Source organism: Sander lucioperca, chromosome 14, assembly GCF_008315115.2.
Source record: "Sander lucioperca isolate FBNREF2018 chromosome 14, SLUC_FBN_1.2, whole genome shotgun sequence".
Classification (NCBI taxonomy): Eukaryota; Metazoa; Chordata; class Actinopteri; order Perciformes; family Percidae; genus Sander; species Sander lucioperca.
Window position 1 is genome coordinate 17,363,084 of NC_050186.1, and position 17,202 is coordinate 17,380,285.

Consider the following 17,202-nt stretch of genomic DNA (forward strand, 5'->3'; position numbering starts at 1 on the left):
AACTACACACTGTTAGCGTCAGTCCATTCTAAAAGAAAAGACTACAATTCCCTTCAAGTTTTGCGCACCGGAAGAAACCCACCAGCTCACCGGATATCTGCACGCGGCGCCTCGAAAAGGCCCTTTTCCGTCTCAGAGAAGTGTGGTACAGAACGGCAGACACAAGTGAGTTAAAAATCCACCTTTTGCTCGCTTCATATGTCTTCAAAAAGATTATTCTTGGATAATTAGAAGCGGTATTGACTCCTATTGTCCGAGAAATAAGAAATAAGCATCTCCGTTTTCCGTAATAATGTTTTATTTGTACTAAGAATTTCCATACGAGCAAAACGGCGCTTAGTGTTAGCATGTGGCTAGCTCTTTAGCACATGTGGATGCGGCATGTGAATCAGCTAGCTACCTCAATACATCTCAGTACTTTATTTCACTAAATGTTGCGATAGTATATTTGGTATTGGCACGTTCTTAAAGTAGAAATTACCACTTCTGTTCAGGCGTTCGCTAGCTTGTCAGGCTTACGGTCACTCAGTAAGCCTGACTAACGTTACGTTAAATTCGGAGAAGCAGGCTTCAACTCGGGCCCTGCTGTGAAAATGTGGCCTTACATTGAATCATAACGTTATGTTCAAGTGTTCTATGCTAAAGAGAGATATTTAGGTATCTGTATTATTGTGTGTAGCTACGTAACCTCGGGTAGGTTAGCATGAAAACGGGTTGAGCTTTGCAATGTAGCTAAGATATCTATCTAAATTGAGGTTGCGTTCAAATATATTCAGAATTGATGAAATGTGACAATGACAGATCCAGTATTGCGTAATGTGATCAATATCAACCAGACCACTAACCACTGTGTGCCTCATTTGTTAACATAAGACAAGCTGGTGTGACGTGAAGGCTAATATTTCCCAGCCCTTTTTTTTTTTTTTTAAATGGATTCAGTTAAAATATAAATGTATCTTTTCAAAAATGAGGTGCACACAATGCTAAATGAAGTGACCACCTGTTTGTTTTTTCATCCTCAGTGACTGAGTGGGAGACTGCCCCAGCTGTGGCCGAGTCCCCGGAGATCAAACTCTTCGGGAAGTGGAGCACTGACGATGTCCAGATCAATGACATCTCCCTGCAGGTAAGCAGCAAGAGGCAGTTGCTGCTTGTATCAATTGATGATTGATACAGAAATCTTAATTTCTTTTTTTACTTTAACTTTATTTGCTGAAATAATTGTTTGTATTTGATGCGTTAATCGAGGCTAGAGTCACGCCTAGACACTGCCCTGTTGTCCTGGTGTGCTAGAGTGCTCGTAGAGGAAATGTCTTTGCTTATTCATTGGCTGTAGTCTGTTGTGGCCCAGTCAATCACCAACTCAGACACACCAAGTCTTCATACATACTGTACCTCAACAATGCTGGGTTAAAATCTGTATAAACCATGATGTTTAAAAACATCTCTGTACTCTGCAGGATTACATTGCTGTGAAAGAGAAGTACGCCAAGTACCTGCCACACTCTGGAGGACGTTATGCCGCCAAACGTTTCCGTAAGGCCCAGTGCCCCATTGTGGAGCGTCTGACCAACTCCATGATGATGCACGGCCGCAACAATGGCAAGAAGCTGATGACCGTGCGCATTGTCAAGCACGCCTTCGAGATCATCCACCTGCTGACAGGAGAGGTATGCACCACTAACTTTTACGACAATTCTCACTCTTGTTTAGTGTGTGTAGCATGATTAAAGCGTGAACTATACTTCTGTGTAAAATCTACGCTGTGGCTACGTAAGTAAGTGGAGACACGGACCTACGCCGTAGCCTGACGTGCACCTCTCAAAAGATGTAACTACACGTTGCGGCGACGAATGCTGCTCGGCCATGGCTTTGGTAGAGTTGCGTTTCCCCCTACACCTGATTCTCCTTCTCCATAAACAACATGAAATCAAGGAGTTCCCACCTTGGTCAGAAAGCACAGGGGAGACACTTTGTTTCTCTCACTATGACTCTAGAGTCAGTACTCTCTCCGAAACTAATCACCCTCACTCTATGCACACACATGCCAGCCCTGCTATTTGAAAGAGAGCGACGCACACACCAACACACAAGTATAAACATCAGGCCACTTGACATAGGCTACGGCGAAAGCTCTGCGTAAAGCCTCTGCAGAACCATAATTCAAGCTTAAGGCAGATCGAGACTGAAATTTGAAAGGCAGCATACAATTAAGAGCTACAGCAAAGTGTGAACTGTGAAGCACGGTTAAGTCTCCAACTGATCCTATGGGTCAGGTTTTCATTGCAATAATACACAAGCTACTTGTATTTTTTAGCTTTTTTTTACAGGGACTTTTTTTTTAAAGAAGCAGATTACATTGATTAGTTTTAAGTCCAGAGCAGATAATAGTAAACACAGTGCCCAATTCAGATTATGCTTCTTCTGATTGAACTTAACAGAAGAAATGCAAATGAGCTGTTAATTATAACGCAGGCACCATTAAAGTAACTAAGTAAAACTATACTGTTAATGATACCTTTACCATCTGTGTATAATTGAAATGGTCAAATTCCCAGATTTGTACTTAAGTTGTAGTGAACATCGCAGAAGTTACTGTTGAACAGATGTCACTGAAGTGAAATCGAAATACAGTAGAGTCCAGAGCATTACTTAAAATGATTAATGTTGGCATACCACAACATTGAGCAGATTACCTGCACTTCATGCCAGGTTTCCGTTGGTATCCAGTGTCATATCTTTCTTGCTGTTATGTTGCAACATGTTCATTGAATGAAATTTCTAAACTATTTTAAATGTTGTTCCCAGAATCCCCTCCAGGTCTTGGTGAACGCCATCATCAACAGTGGACCCCGTGAGGACTCCACCCGTATCGGCCGTGCTGGTACCGTCAGGAGGCAGGCTGTGGACGTGTCGCCCCTCCGCAGAGTCAACCAGGTAACCACACCCATTTACATTAAATGCATGTTTTTCTTGAAGGTTGGGGCTAATCTTTGATTTAATGTGGCATTACAACAAACTCCTTATACTTCAGACCAGGCAAAATGAGGTGTTGTGCTTTCACATATCTGGTAAATTTAGTTAATTGAGCCCAAATGTTGCTTTTATTTGCAATTGCTAGAATAGTTAAATGCTGTGCATTAAGCGAGGCTAGAGTCACGCCTGGATACTTCCCGTTGTCCTGGTGTGCTAGAGTGCTCGCAGAGGAAATATCTTTGCTTATTCATTGGCTGTAGTCTGTTGTGGCCCAGTCAATCACCAACTCAGATACATTACACTACCAGCCAGTGTTTATTCCACCAAAGTTAATTTGTCAGTCCCTAATATGCTGCTCTCTCTTGTCTTGTAGGCCATCTGGCTGCTGTGCACAGGAGCAAGAGAAGCTGCTTTCAGGAACATCAAGACCATCGCTGAGTGCCTGGCTGATGAGCTGATCAATGCAGCTAAGGTAACAGTTTATCCACTTATAGCATGAGTCTGATAAATACAATATAATTCCTATTATTGTACCCTTCTGATGCTCAAAAACATAACCTGTAATTAAGGTGGTGAGAAACACAATGCCGTCTGTAATTCTGGTCCTCTGTTTATATTGATGTATATTAAATTGCCAATTTCTCCTAATTTCAGGGTTCATCTAACTCTTACGCCATCAAGAAGAAGGACGAGTTGGAGAGAGTTGCTAAATCCAACCGTTAAACAACAAACTTTCTAACAAATAAATGTCAAAATTTCTTCTGATGGTGCGAGTCCTTTATTTTTATGCACTTCTACACACAAGTTTTGGTTCGTGAACAGACATAGATTACACAAGCCAACTACTGACTTCACTAAACTTAATACACATTCACACACAAGAAAGCTAAAACAATTGGTTTTAAAGACTGCATTTCTATACTGAGCAGCTACACATCCTGTAATTGAGTGTCAGTTAAACTTTAGAGGATTGAAATTGATACCAACTGATTGTGGACAAGAGGTGATGTACATTGTTACAAATCTGTAGACATGAATGTGTACCATGTTTAATCTGCAGGTCTTGGTGTCTTAAATTTTCTGTTGGTTGTAAGCAGTTATGTTAAGCAAGTGTCACTTTTAAACTTAATTGTTTCTCTTTTGTTTATCCAGGTAACATTAAAAACTTATAAAGTCAAACTTGGTACCAACATTGGTTTCACATTTCTGTCAGCTCAGTGGTGGGCTGCAGAAACTGGAAAAGTCTTAGCAATTTAAGTACAGTAGAATTTAGTGGTTTTGTGAGGAAACTAGCGTGCTTAGAATCAGCTTACAGTAAGTCAGTTAACAGATGTTACAGATGCTGTGTGTCAATGTTTCCCCCTAGAAATAAATAGACCGGAATTTTTATCTGTGGAAAGTGTTTGATTAATCCCCCCTTCACCCCACCATGAACATGTGCAGGTAATGCTGTGTACATACTGATGGTTAGAAGTGTTTTTCAGAAATATGTGTGCTTTCTGTTGATGAGGAGGCAGAGCGAGGACAGGGACGCTCCCAGTTTGGAGGCCTCACTGCAGGCTGTAGGCAGGAGGGTGTAGTCTTGTAGCTTCTGGAAGGCCTGCAGACAGGAGGGAGGGGACAATTACTCATCAGACTGTACTAGTTAATAAAAGATGGGAAAGGACTTAAGTGACTGTTAATGTAGACTGGATTTTGTCTGACATCTAAAATGTATACCAGTCATTAAGTATAAAAAGTAAGTCATAATTTAAATCATCAGGAAAATAAGTATCTTACCTCCAGGTTTAGGCCTTGCTTTACATAAATTTGTTTAATGCATGACATAATTATTAAACTACTAGAGTCCCACCTGCCCTGTAAATAAAATTACAGCCAATACTGCATTAGCAGTGATGGAATGTGACTTTTCACTATTTTCTTTTCATGCTACTTTACTTTATACTTCTACTCCATTTCAGAGGGAACTATTGTACTTTTTACTGCACTATAGTTATTTGACTTCTTTAGTTAATTTACAGAGTTTTACATACAAAACATAGGAACTTACAAAATATGCTTTCATATAAAAATACTTTACCTAACATGTACAAGTTGAGCTGAAACAACAGAAAATTAACAACGACCATTTTGATATTTGTAAAAAGATTTCTCAAATATATAGTATAACAGTCAGAGGTCATTTTTCCTAATTATACATTTTTAAATGCAGGACTTTTACTTGTAATGGGAGTACATTGTATTATTACTTTTACCCAAGATAAGGATCTGATTACTTCCGCCACCACTGTGTTTTCTATACAGCACCACAGATATTTGTAGGCATATACACTTTATGTAAATTTCCCAGCAGAAATCATTAAAGATTAATATCTTAGAGGGTCAGTTAGGGTAAGTTTGATTGTTACTGCTCTGTAGAACAGAACTAGAAAATACATTTCCTGCAGAAAATGCTGAAAAGCTAAAACTAAACTGGACTGCTGGCATAATTGCATAAGAAGAAGGTGAAGTAGTGAGAATAGTTGGAAAAGTGGGAATGGTTTTAATTAGTACGAATTTCATTGAAATGTTGAATAATACCAATAATGTATTAAACAAAAGTGGAATATTTTAGTTTTTTTTTTTGAAAAGAACAGTCATAGTATAGGTATGTCAAAAGTGATAAGTCAAAAGTGATAAGAAGTCATAGTATAGTATGTCCCAAAAAGTGATAAAAAAAAGATAGAATGTTGAAAAAAAAGTATAGTAAGCATAGTATGTTATCGAAAAGTCATAAAATAGTCATAGTATAGTATGACGAAGACTCATAAAAAAGTCATAGTATATCGAAAAAAGTCATAGTATAGAATGTTGAAAAAAGTCACAGTATAGTACATCGAAAAAAGTCATAGTGTAGTATGTTGAAAAGTGATAAAAAGTAGCTCACCTGGTAAAGTATGCACCCCATGTACAAAGGCTCAGTCCTTGCTGCAGCGGCCACCGGTTCAATTTTAACCTGCGGCCCTTTGCTGCATGTCCTTCCCCCTCTCTCTCCCCTTTCATGTCTAATCTGTCCTATCAAATAAAGGCCTAAAAAAAACCTAAAAAGAAAAATGTCATAGTATAGTATGTCAAAAAAAGTGATGAAAAGGGCCAGCCCGGACTGGGAATCGAACCTGGGTCAAAGTCTGCATTGCCTACTTGCTGATGCTAGTTGAAGCAGTGCTAACAACTGAGCCATCAAAGAATTATTAGTCATAGCATAGTATATTGAAAAAAGCCATTAAAAAAAAATCCTAGTATAGATTCTATACTATGATTTTTTAATGGCTTTTTTCATATACTATAGAATGTTGAAAAAAGTGATAACAAAGTCATAGTACTGTATCTCGAAAAAAGTCGTGAAAAGGGCCAGCCCGGCCTGGGAATGGAACCTGGGTCTGAGTACGCAGTAACTACTTGCTGGTTGTCTGTTGGCAGCAGTGTTAACCACTGGTGCAGTGTCCCACCAAAGTATTTATGTTGAAAACAGTAATAGCATAGTATGTCGAAAAAAGCCAATAAAATATAGTATAGTATGTCAAAAAAGTTATAACAAAAGTCATAGTATGGCATGCCAAAAAAAGTCAAAAATATGGTATGTTGAAAAAAAATGATAACAAATTCATAGTATAGTATGTCCAAAAAAGTGATAAAATAGTCATAGTATTGTATGTCGGAATGGTGATAACAAATGTCACAGTTTAGTATGTCGAAAAAAGTCATAAAAGCCTGAACTGGGTATCGAACATTGGTCAGAGTGTGCAGTGACTACTTGCTAGTTGCCTGTTGGCAGCAGTGCTAACCACTGAGTCAGTGTGCCACAAAAGAATTTAAGTTGAAAACAGCAATAGCATTGTATGTTGAAAAAAATAAGTAAAAAAGTCATAGTATAGTTTGTCGTAAAAAGTCATAGTATAGTAAATCAAAAAAAGTCATAGTATGTCTCAAAAAGTGATACATTCGTAATATAGAATGTCAAAAAAAGTTAAAAGTCATAGTTTGGTATGCCGAAAAAAGTCAAAGTATGGGTGATAATAAAGTCATAGTACAGTATGTCGAAAAAAAGGGCCAGGCCCAACGAACCTAGGTCTGAGTCCACAGTGACTACTTGCTGGTTTTCTGTTGGCAGCAGTGTTAACCACTGAGCCAGTGTCCCACCAAAGTATTTATGTTGAAAACAGTAATATGTCAAAAAAAGTCAAAATACAGTATGTCGAAAAAAGTGATAACAAAGTCATAGTATAGTATGTCAACAAAACGTTATAACAAAAGTCATAGTATGATATGCCGAAAAAAGCCAAAGTATGGTATGTTGAAAAAAGAAATATAAAGTCATAGTATAGCATGTCAAAAAAGTGATAAAAAAAGTCATAGTATGTATGTCGAAATAATTTATAGTATATTATGTTGAAAAAAAAAAATCATTGTATAGTATGTCGGAAAAAGTGATAACACAAGTCATAGTATAGTATGTCGAAAAAAGTCATAAAAAGTCATAGTATTGTATGTCGAAAAAACCTGGGTCAAAGTCTGCAGTAATTACTTGTTGGTTGTCTGGCAGCAGTGTTAACCACTGAGCCAGTGCCATGAAAGAATTTAAGGTTAAAACAGTAATAGCATAGTATGTTGAAAAAGCCTATAAAAAGTCAAGTATGGTATGTCATTCAAAAATTCTGTTGAAAACAGTAATAGCATAGTATGTCGAAAAAAGCCAATAAAATATACTATGGTATGTCGTAAAAAGTGATGAAAAAAGTCATAGTATGGGATGTTGAAAAAAAATGATAGTCATAGTATAGTATGTTGAAAAAAGTAATAAAAAGTCATAGTGTCTGTTGGCTCAGTGGGTAGAGCAGGCGCACATATATGGAGAGGTTTATGCCTCGACGCAGTGGTCCAGGGTTCGAGTCCGACCTGTGACGATTTCCTGCATGTCTTCCCCATCTCTCTCCCCTTTCTCACATAGCTGTCCTGTCCATTAAAGGCGGAAAAGCCCAAAAAAATAATCTTAAAAAAGTCATAGTAGTGTATGTCAGAATGGTGATAACAAATGTCACAGTGTAGTATGTTGAAAAAAGTGATACAAAACTAATAGAATAGCTTATCAAAAAAAGTCATAGTATTTCTCAAAAAGTGATAAAGCCATAGTATAGCATGTCTAAAAAGTCATAGTATAGTATGTCAAAAAAAGTCATAGTATTGTATGTCGGAATGGTGATAACAAATGTCACAGTTTAGTATGTCGAAAAAAGTCATGTCAAAAAAAACGGCTAGCCTGAACTAGTCAGAGTCTGCAGTGACTACGTGCTAGTTGCCAGTTGGCAGCAGTGCTAACTACTGAGTCAGTGTGCCACAAAAGAATTTAAGTTGAAAACAGCAATAGCATTGATGTCGAAAAAAATTATAAAAAAAGTCATAGTATAGTTTGTCAAAAAAAGTCATCGTACTGTATATCAAACAAAGTCATAGTATTTCTCAAAAAGTGATGAAGTAATAGTATAGCATGTCAAAAAAAGTGATAATGAAGTCATTGTATAGTATGTTGAAAAAAGTCATAGTATCGTATGTCGGAAAAAGGCATTAAAAAGTCATAGTGTAGTATGTCGAAAAAAAGTGATAAAAAAGTCATGGTATATATAGTATGTCGAAAAAAGTCAGTATAGAAGAAGCCTGAAAAAAGCCTAAACAATATGTATGTGGTATAAATATAATGACCACCAGAAAGCATTTGCGAACATATTGATATATAATTTGTGTGGATAAAGTTAAACAATGTGGGCATATCAGCGATTTGAAAAACTGATACTGGTCCAGAAATGTCAAAGTTGTTTAAGGAGGGCTGTCAATGAAGGAATGCTTGTGGCTCTTGTCATTTGGAGGCTCACTGAGCCAAATGTATATATTCCCATTACTTAAAGTGCCCATATTATGAAAAAATCACTTTTTCTGGGATTTAGGGTGTTCTTTTGTGTCTCTGGTGCTTCCACACACATACAAACTTTGAAAAAAATCCACCCATGCTGTTTAGAGTGAGATACAGTTTCTGAATGTGTCCTGACTTCAGTCTCTGGGTGAGCTGTTCAAAATCGGCAGGGCTTGTGACGTCACAAGCCGAAACGAGTAGGCTAACCGCAACCATTAGCTCGTTAGCATGCTAATGCTAATGCTAACGCTAGCATGCTACCTCGTTCTCAATAGCAAAGCACTGCTACAACACACACAAGTTCACCATAATCTACAAAAGAACTACTTACATGTGCGCCCTCATTTAGAAGTCTCCCAGCTAATCCTGCCTTGTAAGTGACCGAAGTTGTAGTCTTTTACTGTCTATGGAGCTAGCTAGCTGACATGATCTACATCTGAGCTACTGCACATGTGCAGTGCAATCAAAGATAGTACAGAAGAAGAAGAAGAAAAGAGGTCTCACTCTGTAGCTAAAACAGAGACCAGGTGAAAAGAGGATCTGCAGCAGTGAGAGAGAGCACTGCAGTACAACAAAAATATGGTGTTTTTTGAAAATTAAACCATGTAAACCTATTCTGGTACAACCTTAAAATACAATTATGAACCTGAAAATGAGCATAATATGGCTGCTTTAAATGAGACATTGGCTGAAAGGAGACAAGTATATCTACGTTTTGACGTATAAATAGTGTATCCACTGATTCTACACATAAAGATCAGTTTACTTGATGTAGTTAGCACTACTTAACTCGTGAAAACAGTTCCTGATTATGTTTTCAGGATTATCTTGGATTGGATTTGAGCCTTCAAATCTTTTTAGTCTATTTGGAGGTTGACAGATGTGGGTGTTTACCCAGCAGTAAAAGTATGTTGAGTTGCATTGTGGAACTGTAGGATCTAGTGTTTTTAGGAGCTTAACCTAAACTAGGGACCTAAAGTCAGGAGACAGTGATTTTTTTTTAAAAAGGTCAAGCTGCATAGGTCAACATATCCTGTGATACTCACAGCTTTAGGGTAGTGCAATATTAAATTGCCAAAGACGAATTAAAATGCTGCTGCCATGATACTTTAATTTAACAAAGATGAGACTCTTTTTGAACCTGAAGTATGCAATAAAAAAATCCAAGTCCTCAGCTGTACTCACAGAGACGCTGTCAGGACATTCCTCTGCAGGCCGGTGGAGCAGGAAGTCCAGTTTAGATGGACCTTTGATGTAGATGCAGTTTGCTGCTGATTCCTCTGGAACAGTAAGCACTTCATAGTGGTGATCAGTCAGCTGTTCCATCATCTGGAGACAAACACACACTTAATATTACTGTGCACCGCCCTGACTGCTCCACACACACGTATTGCAGACCACTCCCAGCATTACACACAGACTCAAAGGCAACATTAGTGCTATTATTAATATGACCTCAGCAGTTCACGTTAGGACAGAGAGAAGGGAAACAGGCACTATGTATGATAGATAATAATGTCAATATTGACTAGAAAGAGATGCTAGGGCCTGGCTAATAAATTATTTGGATATTCATGACAATATCTTAATTTAAAGGAACACGCCGACTTATTGGGAATTTAGCTTATTCACCGTAACCCCCAGAGTTAGACAAGTCGATACATACCCTTCTCATCTCCGTGCGTGCTGTAAGGCTGTCTGACGGTTCCAGCGGCATCAGGCCAGCACAGAACATGCAGGTGAATGGTTCCAGTAATCCTACTGCTCCCAATAAGTGACAAAATAACGCCAACATGTTCCTATTTACATGTTGTGATTTGTAGAGTCACAGCGTGTACAAAAAACAACGTAGCATGAGACACAGCCATCTTCTAACCGTAAATAAACCGGGAACTATATTCTCAGGCGGAAGAATATAGTACTTGGGTGGAATGATTTGCTTTGCAGTAAGCCTGTCTGAGAATACAGACAGTTCCCGGTTTGTTTACGGTTAGAAGATGGCTGTGTCTCATGTTACGTTGTTTTTTGTACACGCTGTGACTCTACAAATCACAACATGTAAATAGGAACATGTTGGCGTTATTTTGTCACAATTCGGAGCAGTAGGATTACTGGAACCATTCACCTGCATGCTCTGTGCTAGGCTACGCTACCGGTGGAGCTGTCAGACAGCGTTACAGCACGCACGGAGATGAGAAGGGTATGTATCGACTTATCTAACTCTGGGGGATACGGTGAATAAGCTAAAGTCCCAATAAGTCGGCGTGTTCCTTTAACTGCATATATTTTTGAATATAAAAAGTTTACAAATATATTCATCATTAAAATCAAATCTCAAATCTTCATCCAGAATTCAAAAACACATTCTGGGATTTTGCTTGGGATTGTCCTTAATTTTTTTCATCACTTATGAGGCTGTTGTACATTTTAAAGTAACATATTAGCTGCAGTATTGGTGAATTTGCATGAAGGCTGAACACATTAGTTTGAGGTTAAAGGAATAGTTTCACATTTTGGGAAAGTGAGAAAGCGAGTAAGGGTACTTCCAAAACATTTCAAACTATTCCTTTAAAGATAACGCACATTATTTTGTATTTATTAACACCACATGCACACACATACACTTACCCGGAGTGTCTTCTTGGCTCCATCACTGTTGTTGATGATGATTGTGTCTGGACCTCCCATGGAGCAGATGTTTCTCAAACGGGCTCCACCACAGACGGGGACAGTGGAAACAGCAAAGTCCTGAACCGATGGAGGTCAAAAGGTTCAACTCATTTTAGCTCATCTCTGACCAAAGCTGGTGAATATTTTTTTCTTTAACTGCATTAAAAGGAGATTGAATAACATTTCTTTGTGATGCTAGTCTATAAAACATGCAGTGTAACAGCCTGCTGCCTGACCAATCTGAAACAGTTTTACAGACAAGTTTTTTTTAAATTTCAAGTTTTTTGTCCCATGGTCTAAGAACTGTCACTGAGCCTTTTCCATCTTGTCAAGAATAACATTTGATGGAAACACAGTACCCGTTTAAATAGTAGGGATGTTTTCGACATGAAAATGGTCTTTTGTTTAATGTACTGTGGCTGCTGTACAATAATACCAGACAGCCTCAAAAAACAGAGGTGAAATCCTAATTAAAATAATGTTTTGGTGTCATAAATGACCTCAATGAAAATGATATGTCTGTGTGTCCAACATCAGTATTGTCAAATAAATAGCTATAATTACAGGACAGTCTACGGTCATGCCAGGAGCTATGTGAAGCTGTACTTAGGCACAGTGGTGCTTTGAGTTAAATGTTAATGTCAGCAAGCTAACAATCATCTGATAATGACAATGCTAACATGTGGAGCTTCAGCACATATGTTTTCATGTTCACCATCTTAGTTTAGTTTCTTAGCATGCTTAACTGGCACTAAACACACATTACAGCAGACACTGATGGTATTGTTGTTTGGAAGGTATTTGGCCATAAACCAAAGTGTTGGACAAATTAAAAATGTTACCTGATGAAATTTCAGAGAATCACCAAAGTGATTACAATTCCATCTTGAAGGGGGACATGAATGTGTGTACTAAATGTCATAGCATTCCCTCCAATAGACATTTCACTGAAAACCACAAACTTCAACCTCATAGTGGCACTAGAGGAAAAGTCAGAGGATCACCAAAGTCAGCAGGATTCATCCTCTGGGCGCCATGACTATCTGTACCAAATCTCATGGAAATCCATCAAATAGTTGAGATATTTCAGTCTGGACCAAAGTGGTGGACAACACTGCCTTCCCTGGCTAAAAATACAAATATTTGATTCAAGCTGAGGCTGCACTATAACTGCCACTTAGTGTTATTATTACAATGATAAATACGTGGCTATAAATATGTAAAAAAGCACTTACCTGACCACTTACTAACCCTAACCCAAATATTGAATTTTATGAATGACAATTGTATAGCATGCAAAATGCTAGTGTTACCAATTTTGAAACACAATATAGTGGGTGTAAATGGTTGTCCTCTTTCATCCCTCGTTCTGACCACATGAGCCCTCCCACTTACACTAATTCATACCACCCACACACACACACACACACACATACTTTGTGTGTGTGTGTGTGTGTGTGTGTGTGTGTGTGTGTGTGTGTGTGTGTGTTTTAGTAGCAAAGTGCATAAAATGCACTTAAGAGAAGTGGAGGAATCAATACTTATAGGTGGGTCGTGTCGAGCCGGAGGGCCCCACTGTGTGGCCTCCATTATTTGGCCAATAGAACGACCTCATTCATCACTGTTTACAGACTATAATTCCCCAAATGCAACACAGCAAATGGCCACCTGCTCTCTTTGGCAGCTGGGTTTATTTTCTGACAAGCATCTTGGCACTAAGAAGAGCCAGAAGTTCATACCATAACCAATACATGCAACATATTAAACTGGCAGTGTTTTTTAGGTACATCATCCCATTTTAACACCCTTTATTGCTTACAGATGTATGCATTCATGACAAAAGACCCCAAGCAAAAAACAGTATAAAAAAGTACTCTGTCTGCTTCATGTAGAGATTCCGCCACTGCTACTTATCTCCATGCCTCTTACCCTGAAAGTGTCTGCCAGCACTTCAGCCCCTCTGTGATTGGTGTGGGAGGAGATGCCAACAAAGAACTCCCTCCCTGTGAAGAGGACGTCACTGCCCTCCAGCGTGGCCCCTCCAGAGCCCCCCTCCTCGGCCCCCATCTCCACCACAGTCAGGTTCAGCTCTGACACCACCCTCCTCACTGCCTCCACCTGGAGAGATGAGGAGCAAAGAGAAGCAAATAACATGAGCAACACATTCATGCTCAACTTCATTCAGTATGAGAAGTTGACTGTGTATGCATTACGCATTACAGTTTGTACTATCCATTTATCTATATACTGTATTATATATATATATATATATATATATATATATATATATATATATATATATATATATCTCACACAAAAAAACTTCACATTACTGCCTAACAAGTTCCAAAGCACAAACATTAATGATTTTTGATATTGGTGCACTCAAGGAACCTCTGTAATGCTTTTTTTAATAATGGGTCTGTTTCCTCCAAAGAACTATGCAATTTGGTACATTCTAATTTTAGAGAAAATAAGTAGGTAGGTAGACAAAAATATGAAGAATAAACTTTCCAGTAACAAATGAACAATTGAGCTGTTCTATTAATGAAATTCATATTTCATCTACAATTAGGACCAAATTATACAGTTCTTTCCACTTGAACTTGCATTACAGACCTGTGAAATAAAGCATAACCAATTATTAATTGGACGTCATGTACCATTTTCTACCGCTTTCCCCTCTATAATTAGTACCAAATTTCATCATTCTTTGCAGGAATTTTTAGGGAAATGATTCTGAAATTGCAGACCCCAAAAATAAAGTTTTAACGAACCTCTGACATCCAAGACCCAAGTCAACTCGATTGGCAAAAAGCATTATATTGCTTTGCAAAATCCAACATAAAAACAACAAAAGAAAACATGGACGGCATGATAAGGGGAATTTGAGTTTGGTTGTCTCTTGTATTAAAAAGGTTGTTTTCCGTAGTCTACTCTCAATTCTCAGATATATAATACATAATGCACAAACGAGTATCAACAAGGATCTTTTGGACCATGAGACATAGATGAAACTTAAAAACAAAAGGCAACTAAATTCCCTCTAAACAAGTGAAGTATCTTCTGCAAGTTCATTCTCAAACCATACTGATAAGAACTGAAACTAATGGCTACTTCTTACTGCCCTTTATCACACAAAGCAAGATTAAGTGCATCATCAGAGGATAGGGTGCAGAAATCACTAAACTAAGACCAGTTTCTTCTCCACTGTGTTACCTCACTGCGTCTCTGCTGTTTGAAGGGCCTGGTGATGAGCGCTGTGTCTCCCTGGATGACTGCCACATCCTCTATCCTCCAGCTCTCTGGCAGCTCGGGGTCAGGGGGGATCTCGATCAGCTGCAGGCCCACCTTCTGCCTTAGGGCTCCTGTCAGGCAACCGAACTGACGCTGAGCTTTGGCCAGGTCCACAGAGGTCTCCCCGTTCTTACCACCATCTCCCACTGCTTTCCCAAAGGTCTCTGGGATGCCCCGCACCACGGCGTGGGTAAAGCGGCCATACGGGCACATGTTTGCCATGATTTCAATAAACTAATAACCGTCTGTCTATAAAAGAGTGGTAGCAAGTATTGGTGTTCTGTAAAGATGCCAGATGACAGACAACAAGCAAGAGGTAATAAAAAAATGTGCGTTAGCAACTTTTCCACAAAAAAAAAAAAAAAAACTAAATTGAGCTAATGGGATGGATCAGGAGGTCCAGGAGGAACATGGAGAGCATCTTCATCCCTGTCTCTCTGCTGCTTCTTTGATTTCAGTTCTTCACTGGCTACTCCTGCATCTGCAGATGCCAGGAAATGGAAGCAGATGATGCCAGCCTAAGACAGAGGGACATGCACACATTAACAAGCCAGATACAATGGGACAAATGTTTGTATCCCATCCTCTGTGGGATACAAACATGTCAGGGCCACGAAAGGGGTAAATATCTAAGACATTATTCTGGAGATTAAAATGAAGCGTGTAGCTAAAGAATTGCACTTGTGTGAATTGGTGATTGCTAGTTTGTAAGAGGACACATTGTCACCCATAAACCCTTCAAGAGCAGCTGAAATAACAGATAGATAGCAAAGCTGACAGTAGACTAAAGGAGTATTGTCCAAGGTTAGATTACAAGGAAACATTATTCATTATTCCTGCAATATGGTGCAAAGCCTTTCCATGTTTGGGCAGAGGGTTAGATTTGGGACAATTGCCCTTTCATCATCTTCCCTGTAACTTGCAGCAGTCGCCCACTGTGAGGCTGCAGAAAGGGACTTCCACACAGGATGTTTCCTAAATAACTTATGCAACAAGTGCTGGGCTTTGATATTCATTTCATTTTGTTATAAAGGCAGCACATAAAGCTTGTTAAAAAATACTAGCTTGCAAGTTTAGGGTTCCCTATCAACTCACAGTTAACAGTGCTTAAATTAACTATTGTTAGTGTCTGTGATACCTACTAATGAGATCAATGATAGGCTACGTTATGGAAAAACAGTATTTTTTCCTGATATAATCTGGAATAATAAAATATTTACACTGTCGAAACGGAAAAGAGTAATAAAAACTAATCTTTTTGACTGCGCAGTCTGGGTTATTCAGCTGCATTAATAAATATAAACCACAGCCCAGAACCAAACATCTTGAGTGTTGGGCTGCAGAGTGCACCGCCCAGCAGTTCTTCTTCCCAAATACTTTTGATGATGTTCCACATCTTTCTAACAAGGAAACTATCACCAACACTCCCATAAGTTGCACAATAGCAAATACAGAACAGACTTACGTTATAGCCTAACGTTCCGTGTTTCAAGTGTCGCCGCTTCCACGCTCGGTGCGTTGAACCTCGTTTGATTTAATGTCCAAACCGAACTCGTTCCCGTTATTTTGCCGTTGGCTCTACTCTGCTGACCAACTATGTTAAGTCAAGATGACGACTGTGAATATGTACATATCCGGTTACGTATTTCAAAATAAGACGGCGACAGGAACCCGTAATTTGAGCCATGTTGTGTCATCTAATCTTACATAGGGTTAAGAAAATTACACTACATCTCACTTTCTTAAATTGAATACGTAATGTAATAAAACTCAAACACAATGGAATCGAACATCGAAACGCAGTTATATATAGGATTTAAAAGGTTAACATGTGGGCACTGTTATGCTCTTATTTTGTAAAAGCCAAATCACATTAGTTCCGGTCTTCTTTGCTTATATATGGTACACAGCTCGCCTCTCTCCCACCCTTTCATCCCAGCACCTCCCCCCATCCCACAAACGTCCTGCCCGGATTCAATCAACCTTGATTTGAGTCACCACAGCTGCTGTATTGTATTGGCTGTCAATAATGTAGAATGTTGCTACACATTACAGTAATCAATAACGTCGACTACAAAGTACTTAGCTAGCTACGTTTTTAAAAAGTAGATACATCCATAGATCTAAGTTTATTAATATCTTCTTTAAGCTATGAAACACGGTTTTGTCCAGAATTAAACTTAAATAGTAACGTTAATATAACAATAGGCCTACTGTGATTGTAAAGTGACAAAAAGATTATAAAATGCATATTTGACATCAACAATAGCTTGGTTATGACCATTGTTCTAGCTATATCTATGGTTGTGACATTA

At 38.6% G+C, this 17,202-nt stretch overlaps 2 protein-coding genes and 2 non-coding genes across 4 annotated transcripts; 3 read left to right on the plus strand and 1 right to left on the minus strand.

Annotated features, from left to right (window-relative positions):
- The first annotated feature begins 40 nt into the window (after positions 1-40).
- rps5 (ribosomal protein S5) lies at positions 41-3,741 on the plus strand. The gene is made up of 6 exons (XM_031295944.1): positions 41-165; positions 1,023-1,126; positions 1,461-1,670; positions 2,809-2,937; positions 3,350-3,448; positions 3,631-3,741. Coding segments are annotated over exons 1-6 (612 nt in total). The 5' UTR covers positions 41-164; the 3' UTR covers positions 3,700-3,741.
- On the plus strand, positions 1,243-1,375 carry LOC116047527. Its single transcript, XR_004104408.1, has one exon. It is a non-coding gene; the product is annotated as a small nucleolar RNA SNORA3/SNORA45 family (small nucleolar RNA).
- Positions 3,144-3,275, plus strand: LOC116047526. The gene has a single exon (XR_004104407.1). It is a non-coding gene; the product is annotated as a small nucleolar RNA SNORA3/SNORA45 family (small nucleolar RNA).
- Positions 3,742-3,743: 2 nt separating the features above from the next.
- Positions 3,744-16,516, minus strand: ddah2 (dimethylarginine dimethylaminohydrolase 2). Its single transcript, XM_031295943.2, has 6 exons — positions 16,353-16,516; positions 14,810-15,405; positions 13,520-13,708; positions 11,549-11,668; positions 10,106-10,249; positions 3,744-4,576 (listed from the first exon to the last, which is right to left on the minus strand). The coding sequence occupies exons 2-6, from the start codon at positions 15,107-15,109 to the stop codon at positions 4,457-4,459; spliced, it is 873 nt and encodes a 290-aa protein (XP_031151803.1). The 5' UTR covers positions 15,110-15,405; positions 16,353-16,516; the 3' UTR covers positions 3,744-4,456.
- Positions 16,517-17,202: the final 686 nt, after the last annotated feature.